The sequence below is a fragment of the Neolamprologus multifasciatus genome, chromosome 2, assembly GCF_963576455.1.
Source record: "Neolamprologus multifasciatus chromosome 2, fNeoMul1.2, whole genome shotgun sequence".
In the NCBI taxonomy this organism is placed as follows: domain Eukaryota; kingdom Metazoa; phylum Chordata; class Actinopteri; order Cichliformes; family Cichlidae; genus Neolamprologus; species Neolamprologus multifasciatus.
Window position 1 is genome coordinate 19618978 of NC_140440.1, and position 15689 is coordinate 19634666.

Consider the following 15689-nt stretch of genomic DNA (forward strand, 5'->3'; position numbering starts at 1 on the left):
AGCTCCTCTGGCCTGCACCCAGCACTGGGGTTTCAGCCCAAACACCCAGGCAAGTCCCTGGCTTCGCTCCCTCACAGCTTTCCCCAACCACACAGGCCTCTGGTGGTCACACAAATCCTAATGACGATCATGACTATCAACACGGGGCATCAAGCCCGCTGGGGCTTCAGAGGAAATCAATTAACCTTGGTCGAGTTACACCTACATCTTAACCACACTCCATGCTACGCGGTGAGATGACTTGAGTGAGTGATTGGAGACACGATGCAACAGGCAAGGAGGTGGGGGGTGTCACACTCCACCCCTGCAGTTTGAGATCAGCGCTAGCGACCCTGTACCACACTCCTCACAGCTGGCCGGGTGTCACCAAGTGGTCAGCAAAACGGCAGCTCAAATATCAGAAGGACAAAAAAGTGGCAGAAGCAGCAGCTTAGAAGCCTGGAGTCAACTGGCAGAGACAGGCTGAGGTGGTGAGGGAGTAGCTGTGATAAAACAACCCAAAAGCATACAGAGCAGGTATTCAAGTGATCTGACAGCACTCCAAAACTAGCCTAAAGTGCTTGTCTTGATACACAGACAACATTTTTGTGTGTTTCAGAGCAGATACTTCCTCAGCTTGTGGGTTTAAAAGCATCATTTCATGTCAGTTCACACTACAAGCCAAATTTTTAGACATATTTTCATACTGGGAGACATCTTACTGGTGCCTCCCTAAACATCAGAAGCGTGCGGAAAGCTATAACAAGAAATGTAGCTTACTTTTGGCGTTCACATAATCTAAAACCCTTTCAGGTCAAGTGAACAACAGTGGTAAAAGGAGACTACAAGGGAGCTAGGTGGGCTGCAAGGCAGGAAAGTGCCAGCGAACCACTTCTGACTGAAGAAAAACACTGACTGAAGAGAAAGAACAAGAAGGGGAGAAAAGGGGAAAGACTAGCAGTGAAACAAAACCTCCCAGAGGAGCTGCAAAACAGCGAGCGGCGGGAGAAGAAAATGATCTGATGTGTCAGTTGGGAGAGAAGAGGCACAGTCGACTCTCTTTTTTTCTTCTTAAACAGCGAGCAAACAGGATGTGTCAACACGGAGGTTTTTTTTTTTTTTTTTTTTTGGGGGGGGGGGGGGGGGGTGTCATCTCTCTCAAATCAAAATACGGAAAACCGCAAGGCCAGATCAGGATTCCCCACAGTTTGCATGAGGGCAAGAGCCACCAAATGAAATGGCTTGCAGTGCCAAAAATGTACTGTGAGGCACTTGTTTAAAACCTTGTATTGTGCTCGACAGGCACGTGCACTCAGAGGGATTTACTAAGCGGAGCAGGCTAGATGTCGACTTGTACACGGCCTGTATGGCCAACAGAGGATGATTCACATGCATCCAGTTGCCTCCCTGGATTCAATGAGCCTGTGTCACACATTCCCAACCACTCTCTGGCTCCCGTCTAGCCCACCACTTGTGGATATTCAAGTGGACTCGGGTACAAAACTCTGTCCTGTCAGTCAAATCTCTCCCTTTCTCTGCATGCCTCAGTCAGTCCCTCCAGTGCTCTCTTTGTTGCCGTGTGTTCCCAGCTCCGGGACTCCTGTGTGCAGGTCTTGGTGGTCCGGTGTGGAATGTGGTGAGGAGGGGGGGGGGAGGCAGGCCGGCCTAAAAAGGGGGTAATCAATTGTTCCCACACAGAGCATCCACCCCCCACTGATCTGTCGCTCACTTGGCCATTTGGGGGTTGTGGGGACCAAAGCAAAGGATGCAAAGCGTTGGCATTAAGGACGTCGAGTCGACGCGCACACACACAGCTATTGAACTGATGCTACACTTGCAGCATACTAAATGAGCATAAGAGACAAACTTAACATTCCAGAGTTGTTGAAGGTGGTTCTTACCCAAAGACTAAAACAGGCCTGAATTCACAAGATCCACGCGACAAAAAAACCAGGTACTTTCGTCAGCACTCCCAAGCCGCTTCTGTGCTCAGCCTGAATATTTTTATACACTGTAATATGCTGATGTGCTTAGGAACGGGATACCATGAGAACCCCTGATCTCAGAGCTGCCACACTGTGATAGCAGGAAACTGATAAGAGCTGGCAGGCACGTGTAGCCACCCTCCCTTCCTCCTCTGGCCCCATCTGGGTGCTCAAACTCACAGCCAGGATAACACCCCACCCAAACCCCTCACCAATTCACAAGACCTCATCCTCATGATACATAAACTCAATTATCCCCAAGGCGAGTCAAACAGTAAGGCAAAATATGTTACAAATTCACTGCAGACAGCAACAGGAACCATTATATTATGACTGCATTTGATCAGCAGCAACCAAAAGCTGCTGTAATGAACTTGAGCCCACATGATTTGGAACTCTTGTGTTCAACATCAACGATTAGTCACAAATACAGAAGATCTTTACATCCTCATGCAACCAAATGAAGGCAACACACGTCAGTAATGAAGCCGGATGAATGCAATTCATTTTACAAATATTAACTACCCTTAACTAAGCAGGGTTAATTTTTTTTTAATTTTTTTTTGGGGGGGGGGCTTTCAATTCAGGACTGTTTATGTAATCCCAACCTGCACACATTTTCAAACTAATCATTCACATATTAACGTTTACGCAGCTTATTCCTCCAGGGGCAAAAAAGGACACTTAACATAAGGTTTTTACTAGACTCACACCTAGATAGGTGTATAATGCATTTAAATCACTTTGTAGGCTCACCAAGTCTAGATCCAAGCAAGAATGTGGCTTTAAAGAGCTATAAGTGGTTCTTCGTAAATGCTATGAGTCAGACTTAGATGTGTGAATTTTTTGTTGCCTGTAACCACACCTATGAGTGGGCCTACAGACAGTTTCTTGATTGGCACACCACCTGAATCCATCTGATCCCTCCATACCCGATTTAAAAAAATAAATAAATAAATAACTGAGACTTAAAATCATGTACTTCTCTAATGTACCATTCAGGAAAAAACAAATGAAGCATTTCACAGCAAATGCATCTTTCAAAGGATGCAGCCTGCAGTTCCATATGTGAGACCTGAAAGCCAAATAGCTATGTATTTATACGGCCTGCCTGAGCTTCTTCTGCCATGGGAGGAAAAACCTTTAATTAAGTAGACTAATTTTCAATCAGTTGGGGACCTACAATATTCTCAAAGTAAACAAAAAAACATGTTGCCTCTGGGGGAAAAGGTCTGAAAATCTAACAAAGCAAAGATTAAGGATTAAAAATGAAAATGAAAAGATCAATTACTTAGGGTTAGGAACATCAGTGGTTTGGTTTTTATGGTTGAGGCTCTCACTCAACGTTAAGACAAACACCTCCTCCTTAGCTAATGATGCTAATATAAACTTGCTGTGAGCCGCCTTGTCTTCACTCCCAGCCTGCAGAGCCTCAAACAAAACGTCGTGTTTCACATTTGTTTTAATGTTTCACATTTTGCAGCCATGCCACAGAATATTTGTTGCATAGCCAATTTTCTTTGAATTCGCCCTTCCCTGCGTCATTGCCAACTAGCATCCAGACCACAATATAAAATATGTGTTCTGCTAACAATGTTTAGAAAAATCCAACTTCCTATGTCTTAGGATTTTAAAACATAAGTTTGACATTTTAAAACCAATTAATTCATTAACTCAATGTCTTGTGTCCCTGTGGGACCCTTGATGTTGCATTCCTCCAACTCTTTGCCATGCAAGAGATGCAAGGTCGGTTTCAACAAGCATTTTTGATGTTTGGACTGGTAACACTTTGCTATGAGAAGTCAGGTTTGTTGACTTTTGGCAATGCACACTGTGGCATGTGATTTTAACCATAGAAGATAAAAGTATAAGCAGGAACCTTTATTTTTTAGGGGGTGGGTGGGTGTTATATTTGACAGTGCCAACAAAACTTTTGCACTGACGTTTCCCACAGTTTCTTATTCTTGGAAGCAATAACACTTTATAAAACTGTGGAAGTGATTCTTAATGACAACACTTGCCAGTTGGTTTTACGAGTCTGACCTTGAGACACTTGACGGGTTCGTTATTGGTTAATTATTACAAGCGCGAAATGCTGGGGCACTAGTCTAGTCAGCAGAGCCACTCCAATATTGGTTGTTGCACCATAAAAACTTGCAGACCGTGTGTGTGCGCCCCAGTTTCCTGCTCTTATCTTATCTGCAGAATGTCGCTGCAGCAGCACAACCTGCCATTTCCCCAAACTGTAATGATGTGGGGCGTGCTGCCACCAGCTAAGGGAGGGGGGTAGCCCTTACAATGAGAGACTGCAGAATGTCTCGAGCTTACCGAGAGGCCAACGCGCTGAGGTCATGCACGCCTTAAGTTTCAGCCATAATGCACTGAGCTGATTATGAGCAGAGGATGTTCCACGCACTGAAAGGAGGGAAAACGACCCTCCTCTCTTTGAACTCTGCTATTGTCTCATACCTGAAGCATGATATGAAGCCTGACAGCCAGAGTAAATCAAAACAGATTCTCTCCCCCCCCACTCTTTTAAATGAAGCGTGAAGTCTGACCCTGCTTTGGGTAGCCTTTGACATGGCCCAAACCACTAAAGAGATGGTCCTGTTGCAGCTTTGTAGGAAATGCTGTTAACAATTTATCACAGTAGCAGATATAGTCAGACAGCAAAACCACCATTTACATCCTGTGCGATTACCAGCATTATTTATCTGTCATCATTAAGGGAGTAAATTGAATTTATTTCCCATTTCAGTGAAGTATCCAACCACGGGACATAAACAAATCATCATCCATAAGACAGGAACCTTGGAAACGGGGCTTGAACCGTTTTCACGTGAGTGGTAAACGACTGATGCTATGGGATCAGAAAGGAATTTACCGAGTGAGCCTGCTCTTCCGCTGCACCACTTAATTCCGTCTACAGCAAAGCAGGGTTTCCATTTCAGTTTTACGGCATTAAAACATCTTTACTGAATCTCAAGTCTGGCTTCAGCTCAGGCTGACAGTAATGTTAATGGCAACAAACATTCATATCTCTGTGCTGCCAACAATAACACAAGATGCTTGCGGTTACAAAAGGCAAGTTTTGAATCCCACCAATAAGACTCATATTCCACGAAACTGATTTGTGACGCACATATCGGAGGACGTAAACATTTCAAAAACTCCTGTGACAACAGGCTGAGATTGTGCATCATTTTTAAAGCATGTCAACTTTGCCACACAGTAATAGTAAAACAGTTGCTTTATTCAGATTCAGTGTGTGTGTGTGTGTGTGTGTGTGGGGGGGGGGGGGTCTCTCTATCATCTCAGTCTCTATCAGCAACAAAGAGCCGCTCATTGAGGTCAGCCCTGCCTAATAACCCAGACATACACTGGCAAACTATTGTAAGGAAAAGCCACGTGTGTGTATGTAGCACACAAACCTGGACAAGCTTTCATTCACATCCTTTCAAACCCAGGGATGCAAGACAATAAAATCTGACCGAGACAGACGTGTTGCAGTACTCCTAATGACATTTACCATCACAAAGACAGAAGCAAAAACACAAAACAAAACCCCACACAAACCTTATTAAAAAAGACTGAGACTTGTGTGAAACTTGGGATCAAATTTCTGTCTCTTTGACAGCTACACCCAACTCAAATTCTAATGAGCCATTGTGGCCCCAAAAGAAAAAAACTGATCTGAACATCCTCTTAGTATGCAAACGAGAACTCATAAAGGGCTTTATGATAATAAAGAGAACATATACACATTTGCTCACGTAGTCAGATGGAATAATGCTGTGACCACTTCGCCAAAAACAGTTATCCAAGTTGTAAAAATAGCTTTTCTGCTAATTAAGCTCTTTATGAGGGCCAAAACCTACATATGTATTTTTTTTCCCAAGTGGGAAACAAGACCTAAGCTTCCCCCCAGATGACTTACTTCTATACTGTCATACACCATGCTGAAGCCACTCCAAAACTGGCAAACCTAACTTCACCAAACGTTGCGTATTTATTTTAAGTGCCATTAAAATTAAAAGGAAATGAGTGGCAGTGAGGGGTGGGTGAAAGTATGCAGGGCACATAGGAATTTCAACCCCCAACCCCTCCCCTTGTTGCCCTCAAGGATTTACTGTAAACGCCCCCACCCCCTTCTTCAAGGAAAGTTTCCATTACTTGGGCTTATCTCATGATTAGCATCATTGATTTGCCTTTTTGCCTCTCTGATTATTAACATGTCTGCTTCCATTATTACTTAGCACTCTGCATCCTGTGACTGGTCTGGAGGTGGATTTAGGAGATAAACAAATTAAAAAACAAAAAAAACAAAACTCAACCAAGCCTGGAGAGAAAGAAAAATCTATAAGCTCTTTTTTTCCACAATGCAGAGGAATGTTTACTAAATCGCTGATGGCGGCCTGTGCTTCACAGCCATGGGGGTCTCTACTGAGGAAGCTTGGAAATAAACATGGGCCTGGGTTCTTTCTGTGTGGAACAGAGCCTGTGTGTTGATTATAGCTCTTTATTGTTATGAATTACCTACAAGTATTTCCTAAATGATGACTGTGTTTACGCACTGGAGCAGTGAGGTGTTGCCAGCAGCACTAAGCCAGAAGAATGCATTCCCAAATGTTTCATTGCTACTTAATAATTGAGGAAAAACACGGACCAAAAGAAAATGAAAAAAGCAGCATGTCAGTATGATTAACAACGCCTCTATATCAAATCTGGAATAAGCACTAAATGTCCGTTTATAAAAGTGACCGTTTAATCATTTGCTGTAGAGGTTGTTATTTGTGGCAGTGTCAAAAAGCAGTTAGGTAGTTTTTGGCTAAAATGGAAAACATGGGTGTGGTTAAAAGATGTCTAAATGTCAGGTTTGGATTGAAATATTGGAGTTAATTTCACAGATTTGAGGCTAAACTCTCTTCAAGCTAACTTTGCTAGCTTAAAAAGTTCTCTTAGCTAGGACCACCCAGAAACCTCTACAAGACCCACCGGAGGTCCCCGCTCCCTAATTTAGAACCCATTGGGTTAAACTTGAGATATATTTGTATATACACATATAAATAAAAATGGGCCTCACCGTTGATTCCTTTGTTGGGGACGTCGTTAACATTGAAGCCTTTGGAGCTGTAGGCAGCACGAACTTCATTACAGTTGTTCAACTTTTGCTCCGCAGTCCCCGACACCGACAACACAGCCACCGTCCACACGACACACAGCGCCAACAAACTCTTCATTTTGAGCCAGGCGAAGACAGAAAAATAAGAAGCCTAACGGCGAAAACCGCAAAAATGTTAAAGTCGCTCAGGTGTGAGTGTGTGCACGGCTAGGACAAAGTTTCAGCGAGTCCACGGTCGAGTTTCCTCATGGAGACGCGCTGATTTCTTCGGCTCAACAGATACTTCATTCACAGCAGCAGAGGCCGGGAGAGCAGAAAGACACCGAAAAAACACCGTTCACGTCGGACGTTTCACAGCTACAGGTACGTGGGTTAAGTGTCGAGTTCCAGACTCAATTGAAAAACACACAAAGACGCGACAAAACAACGGGTTTAAAACATGGAAAAACTTTTTTTTCCCTTTGAGACTGAAAGCAACAATCACAGTCTCACTACTCCTTCAGAGTTTCGACGAAACGTAAAAACCACGGGAGGAGAGCAGGCTGTGGAAAGTTATCGGGAAAAATTTGGGTTTCTTCAGTCTTCTTCTCTTTTCTTTTCCGAATCGGAGGAGGCCGAGGGTTTCAGTGGGAGAGGACGCTGGACCGCTTGCAGGTTGTACTGGGATCCAGATGCGAGCAGAAAAAGCCCTGGTGGACACCCAGGAGTGAGAGCAAGTTCCGGGGGACAAAGACCAGGAGACCAGGAACACCAGGGGTGGAGCGTGGAGCAGGGGCTTCCAACCAACCCAGGAGCTCTCTCCCACTTTAATGTTTAGACTGGAGGAAGCCGCGCTTGAAAATCGGGACTGGAGCTGAGGGTGGAGCTACACGGTGGCATAACATGTGGGTATGACCTATTACTGGCCCACATGACATAAAGAAAAGACTCATTTAGATATGCAAAAGTGCTCAAAATCACAGATCTCTTTCACAGAAGATCCAAGTCTGACCTCTGCTTTGAGCAGGGATTTCTTATCAGTTTTTTTATTTTTTGCTTTTAGTGTTGAGATAAGAGTAGATAAAAGTCCTTGGAGTCAAACAGGCTTCCACACACAGTCTTAACAGATATTAGTGACAATAAACCATTTTTATCTCTGTTTCTAGGGCACCCCAAGGACTTGAATGATAACCAGGACATTTTGTAACCACATCTTATCCAAGGTGGGGAAACAGAGACCAGTGTGAAGTCTTTTAAGTCTTCACCCAGTCGCTTTTATTTGAGTCCAGTACATTAGAGTTTGTTTAAAATGGCTGGGTGAAAGCGTGGCCAGTGTTTCTGTAACAAGGAGTCAAAAAAAAAATGACAGGGCCCGCTCCTTACACAAACACGGTCAGGCTGTCCTGTGTTAGCAATGGGCCAGCTGTGCTTCTCACATCCAGCTGCCTGTCATATTGTGCTTTAAACAACAGTAAGCAGCTTGCTGGAAGCATGGTAGCAGGCTGTAGAGGTGGACTGAGATTGCACTTGCATCTAATGGGGGATGTATAAATCAGTGAAAAGCAGATGCTCACTGAGATGAAATGAGGAAGAATGCTTTTTTTGGGTTTTTTTTGCTGGACATGTTTGAAATGATGCATCCTCCTGTCATGTTTTAGTTTTTTAAGCTGCACTTTGTTGGCGTCTGTCTGCTGGTTCTGTCATGCTGCTCTTTGCCTCTGACCTTTGTCCATCTCGCAACGCCGGCAAGAAAAGAGGAAAGAAAAAAACAATCTGAGTTTATTTAGCACTGAAAAGATTAAGGATGTGTGTCAACCTCTTAAAACACCAGAACCCTCAAAAAAAGGAGAAAAATAATTCAATTCACAATCAGAAGCTGCACTATTTGCACATTTTCAGTAAGGATGAGGTGCACTACAGTCTTTTTTATGCCAAAAGTAGCATTGACAAGATTTTTGTACCCCCTGCATTTAAAAATGCCCGGACTTGTGCACATGTCCGTTGGTTTGGGGAGGGCGCAGGGGGGTTAGCGATTGGCAAAATGACATTCCTCCTTTTGTGTCCACATTCCTCAGGCGGCTCCACTCATTCTGTGTGACTGCGGCTGCTGCAGGGAAAGCCAGGGGCTGCTGAGGAGCAAGAGAAGGAGGAGGATGCTGGAGCTGTGTGTGCATGGGAGAGCGTGGGCCCGGCACTCCTCTCAGCGGGCCAACAAAAGGTAAGAAAATGGTCCAGTGCCATGGTAATTAGACGTGAATGAGCTTTGAACGACATGACATGTCTCTGGCCTTTCTCTGCAGCGAAGGAATTTCAACATCCAGCTTGGTAAAAATTGGACTGGACTTTGGGGGGTGGGCGGGGATGTGCCCGTGCACTTTCGAGCACCTGAATTACATTGTTATTTTAATTTATATGCAGTGCTTGATGACCCTGCTGGCTCGTGAAGGTACACAAGCCCAAATATCTTTGTGTGGCCATGAAAAAGGGGCTGAAATACATATTCATAGGGGAGTCAATCACTCAGGCAGAAAATGCAACAATTCCTAATAGTCAGCAATTCTCACTGTTCCTGCTGACTAACATCACATTGACCTTTCACTCTCATAATGCCGGCTGTTCCAACATTGCCCCAATATTACCCTAAGAAAACACATGGACTCTGCATCTCAATGGGCCTGTATGCCCATTCTCCAGCCTCACATTAGCATTCAGAGTATACTCCCCCCCTCCTCCCCCTCCATCCCGGGCTAGCTGCTGCTCTCTCTGCAGCTGGCGTTTGCTCATCTCCTTATAATCAGCCTCCCGTTTACATCTTAAAAGCTGCAATACAGCTCAGGAGAGAAAGGCACAGCTGGATAATAATGGCGTTTTTATCTAGCACTGCCGAGCAGAGGGTGTGTGGGTGTGAAAAGTTACAGCAGGAATCGGGGACACAGAAATGGGATTTTGAAGTGCGTTTGCTGTGACAGGCGTGTTATCTGCGGAACTGTGAGTGATTGGCCTTGTTAGGGAAGCAGACAGGCTTTAATAATGGAGACGAAACACAAACACTTGGGACTAATGAACCCTGGTTCACTGCTGCGTTGTGGATGAGTATAGCTACCTGGTTAAGTTAAGCTTAGGAGGTTAACAGACTGGGTCAATAGAGAGAAGCGCCGCAGAGAGGGACAGAGAGGACAGTAGTTCATAATCTGCTGGGAGTGAGAAAATACAGATCCAAAGAAAAAACACATGATCCACGTGCTGCTTTGAGGACTCAGAGCAACGAGCGCAGTCCAGAAACACATAAATTTCATGATTCATGACTCGCTTTGAAGTGGATCAGTAGTGAAAAGCACAGAAAGTAATATATATGCCTGGAACATTGTGTGTGCAATTTGTAATCGCAGCAGCGTGCCATCCATTTAATCCTTGTTTTTCATGGCATTTTAAGGATTATTCCATACCCAAAAAGAGTTGGAATCTTTCACTTCATCTTTTTTGGGGTTGTTTTTCCACTTTCCTCCAACAACTTAGCATTGAGCTGTTGGTAGCTTTTATTCCAAACATTTGCTCATTCTGCCATTACTCTCACGTAAAACAAGCCTGACAATCAAGTTAATCTGCAACTTAATTTCACTTAATTCATTCAGCCTGACAGTACATCCATGTCAATCAGTTTATTCCTGGAAGGGGGTGTTTTCTTTTGCCCCAACTAATCACAAGTGAATGACTTTTGACCTGCCAACATAATGTTCAGTCAACAAAGAAGTCATGGGAGTGCTCGCCTGGAGCAGAAAGACACTTTTTAATGTTATTTGAGTTTATTAACAGTAGCAAACTAACATCCATCAAGTTCATCCATGCTTGTCCACACAGCATGCGGTTCTTATATAATGCTTTTCTACCCTACCTGACCACTCCAAGCACTTTTTACATCTTGCTGCATTCTTTGCCTATCTAACATTCACACACATTCATAGAAACTAGAGTAGAAATCGAGGTTAGCATATTGTGACTGTGCAGACGGATGGAATAGCAAATCCATCAGATTCTTGGGTCTTAATGATAGAGCTGTGACACTAAAAAGACTGCTAGCTTACGCAGTCAGCTAGCTCTACTTCTTATCCTTGTAGTAGCTCTATCCATTCTTAATGTTCTAAGCACGTAAAGTGCCCACACATTCATTCAGCACTTTTTATACTAAACTTGTGTGTAGTGCTTTTCCTGTTACACTCATACCACTGAAATATGCTTAGTGTTAGCAGCTAAGCACCCCCTTCGTGTCTTAATCTTCATTTTTTGCTTCATTGCTAAATGCTTAGCTGAATACGCTAATGCTAATTGTGATGCTAATATCTTAGCTTAAAAATACATTGCCACAGGCACAAAACATCAAAACAGATTGAGTTTATTTTACAATATATTTTCCCCATCAACATTCAATTGAGAGAAAAACAAACAAATCATTATTTCTTATGACTCCTAGGTGGGACACTGGCCAGGGGTCTTGTGACTGGCCATAGGAGACATAAATCAGGTGGTGCTAGTCAAATAATTTAGGCCTGCACTTTGTTTAGGCATTCCACTGCCAGGACCCTGGTAGTCAGCGTGCTCGATCGCTGATATGACTTAGCTGTACACCTGTGCTTTTCCTGACATGACAAGTCAAACAGTGGGCCATGGGCAGACTCAGCACTCGCAGCTGTGGAGTCAGCTGTGTGGTAGCAGCAGCACCATGTTTGCATCATCCATGTTAAAAAACCAAACAAATGAAACAATAAGAATCTCGCTTTTGCTTTTAACCCAAAAAGCACAGAAAAAAAGATTAAATACAGAGGCCATCCTTGGAAATGTATGAGACCAGTGCAACATAACAAAATTAATGTACACGTTTTTATACATATTTATATTTCACCTTAATGATCGCTTTATGCACAGTGCTAAAGAGTAAGCTAGAAACTGCAGCAAGGCTTCACAATCCGGCCAATAATTAGTCCACAAACCAAAATGCCAGGATTGTAAATAAACACGTTAATGTAAACATGGCACCAACACAGAGAAACATACACCTGTACAGTTATCAGGCTGACTTTGGAGACTTATATTCGAATGATAGCCCTTGGATCCTTTTTTTTGTTATAGGGCTGTTACTGTTTCTAAAGAAAAGTGCACCAGCTTTACAAAACAGAGCAAACAGTGATGGTGGGAGTGTGAAGGAAGCAGTCGGTAATAATTTAGCTATCACTACGACATAAACAATCAGAGAGAAGGGTGAGTAGTAGCAGAGCATTTTAAGGAACAGTGCATGTTTAAATAAGTGATTCATTGCATCATTCAGGGGGAAGGAGCTCACTAAAACTGACCAGATAAAGTCCAGCCCTGGCAGGAGGTCATGCTCTGCCACGAAGGAAAATGACAGCAGCTGATTTCGTCTTCTTCCAGTTTGTACCTGCTGGGCTGTGACTCAGTACAGACTGAGCGGGAGCATTTATTTATTTATTTTTTTAAAAGGCCAGTTGTGTGCTAGGTCCTTTACATGTCTAAAAATGAATCTCTCCATCACTTTGTTATATTACATAAGAAGTGAGTGTGAGAACAGAGGTGAGGCAACAGGACGCAAAAGTTGAAATAACCATTGTGGCAGCAGACCAGTGGGTAACTTTCTTATTTACACAATGGCGTCTAATGTGCTTTAATAGGTTTGTTAAGAACACAGGTTGAACAAGTTCTTGTTCAGACAGATAAAGAGAAATGTAGCATTTTCTGTTGTTCATGCGTCCTCTGCTGAGCCACTAAACTTTATATCAGGAACAAGAATTCCAAAAAAGGTTTGTCACATTCCACACATTTTGTACTGAATCCTAGAAGGAAGAGGTGATGGGAATGGTCAGTGGGGATAGACCGGGAACAGACTGAGCATCAAGGAGAGGATTGGAACTAGGTAGCTCCTCCACAGTGGAGCCGCGAGTGAGGAAACGCCTCCCATCCCAGCTGTAGCCAAACGAGGGGTTAACAGCTGCTCCTGGAAGGTGAAGTCATCCATTGCCAGGTTATCAGAAAGGTCTGAGGAGGGAGACAGACGGAGTTAGAGACGGAGGAGATGGACAGAAGATAATGAAGGAAGGTGAAGAATGAAAAATATGAGAGAAGCAGGAAAAAGGAGAGGCAATTAGAAATAAAGGCTGCCACAAAAGCTGAAAAACACATGTCTGTCATCTTTCTGCATGATGTCTGACACAGCTGTAAAAACAATGTTACATTGAGAGAAACCCAAGCTGCTCATATAACCAGATGTTGCATGTTATTGTTGTAAACACGTGCTGAATCATACAGACATAAATTTTGCTGATAGCAAGTGCTGAAATGTGGTGAGATACTGAAAAAAAAAATTAAAGTGAAAAACCACAAAAGCCGCATAAGGTCATGTCGAAAACCTAATGTGAATCATCTGTCACAATTTAACTGACATCATAGTTAAAACAAGACTATTTAAGACTATTTGTATTATAAATGGGATTTGGCAACAACCCCTCATATTGTTGTTCTTCATATATACTGGTATTTTCCCTCACAACTATCTCTAGGGTTTACTGTAAACAGTAAAAAGGAGATAATATCCAGTGAGCAGCAGCTCTCTGGGTGTTCTGGGTGTCAGAGGAGAATGAGCAGACTGCTTCAGGCTGATAGGAAGTCAACAGTAACTCAAATATCCACTTGTTACAACCAAGGTATGCAGAAGGGCCTCTCTGAACACAGAACACATCACAACACTTCAAGCAGAAGACCACACTGGTCTCACTTTCCTGTCATTTCCTGACAGGAAAACGAGGCTACAATTTACACAGATTCACAAAAACCGAACAATGAAAGGTTGGATGTGGTGGAATGGGAGATTTGCATCATGGATGTGCAGCTTAAAAAATTCTGCAGCAATTGTGTGAGGCTACCATGTCAAGATGGACCAAAATATCTGCGGCATAGAGTTTGAGTTGCTAATTCAGCTGTTTCTGCTGCTTCACACTTTGTAGCAAACTGTACAAGTGCAAGGTTGAGATTATCCACTAATGAAGCCAACAGAACCACATCTGCAAAATGCAGAGACAAAATCCTGCAGCCACCAAAGTGGAGACCTTCCGCCTCGGGACTTGAGAAATCGTCAGTATATTACGGGCTGGTCATCCGGCTGTGCTTTCTCTATGGGAGGCGTGCCACTGTGATGGACACAATCCTCAGATCGTTCCTTCTGCTGACCAACTATCCCCAGTTGAAGTCAGCACCAGTGTTACTAACTCTAGCCAAAAGAATAAAAACATACTTTTCATCAAATAAATCTACAGTGATGTTTTTTTCTCCCCTTTCTTCCAAAGGTAATTACTTATTATCTTCAACGAAGTTGCATATTTCTACTTACTACATGTAAAAATGACAGAGTGCTTTACATGAGAAAAAAGTTATATATAGCTTAAATATTCCTACCCGAAAAAGCAAAATGAGCCATAATCAGAAGCACATATGACAGTCTTGTGAGTATAAAATGCATCTCAAAAATCTCATAAAATGGTTTTACTCTACGTGTTTACTAAATCTAATATATCCCAAAATTCTCTTCCACACAGAACAAACAGTTGCTGTATTCAGACAGTCAATATTCAGTACTGTCAGAGAGACATGTAGAAATCACACAGATGAAGACACAGAATACAACCTGTAATTAGATTGTCTCATCAGTATCATGTGGCAACCAAATGAGCTGTAATGTTTTCCTCTCATCATTCTTCTTCTATGATTATGTTAATCTTCTGTCAAATGGTCTGCTTTTACCCCCCCCCCCCCCTTTTTTTTTTTCTTTACAGATAGTGAAATGTTATTATTGTGTATCAGTTACCATTTTAACTATCTGATATGCCCTTTTGGGTTTTTTTTTTTTTTTTTTTTTTACAAATGTATATTGAAATGTAATCTCTCCCGTTATTGAGTGCTGCTTTGTTTTTCATTCAGCTTTTTGTTCTGGAAATGAAAACTTTTGTTTCCAGTAAGCAGAAAAAGGTGGAAAGTTGTCACCTTTTCTTATTGCTGCATTAACTCTTTCATGCAGACTGTGCATTTTTTCCCTTTAAGATGCACTGTTATTGCCAAGTAGCAGTTTTGTGCTCAGCACTGTATATGAATGTAGTGCTGATGAGAGCACAGGAAGTGCATATAGCATATATGCACATATATATATACACACATATACACACATATGTATCTATATATATGTATATAGATATATATATATAGAGAGAGATATATTTCTCATGTGAGATTAAAAATAAAATAATATAAAAAAAATATCTAGGTTCATTTGACCTTGAAAAAAGACTTTTTGTCCCTGCTGTTTTCTCAGTACCAGGGTGCCATCACAGGATTGTTGCCCCTGTATTTGTCATTGCTAAGCTAACCTGTATTTACATGTTTACTGGGGCAGAAACACATCTGTTAGCGGTTTAGCCTAGGACATACCTGCTTACACACTTGAGCAACAATAAGTTACTGTGCTGTTATTGCTGTTAAATAAGTAATTAGGGTGAGGAAGTGATAGAAAGTAGGCTATTAATTTTCATAATTTTTACAGGTCTGCAACCAAGCGTAAATGTTTGAAA

General features: G+C 42.6%; 2 protein-coding genes across 2 annotated transcripts in view; both read right to left on the reverse strand.

Annotated features, from left to right (window-relative positions):
• The window catches only part of gpc4 (glypican 4), a 31154-nt gene extending 23950 nt beyond the window's left edge, over positions 1 to 7204 (reverse strand). The window contains exon 1 of the mRNA XM_085135809.1: positions 7048 to 7204. Coding sequence (XP_084991935.1) covers positions 7048 to 7204 — 157 coding nt within the window. The remainder of the gene's footprint in view (positions 1 to 7047) is intronic.
• The window catches only part of gpc3 (glypican 3), a 176150-nt gene continuing 167555 nt past the window's right edge, over positions 7095 to 15689 (reverse strand). The window contains exon 8 of the mRNA XM_085135794.1: positions 7095 to 13110. Within this exon, the coding sequence (XP_084991920.1) occupies positions 12935 to 13110 (176 nt within the window). The 3' untranslated portion in view covers positions 7095 to 12934. The remainder of the gene's footprint in view (positions 13111 to 15689) is intronic.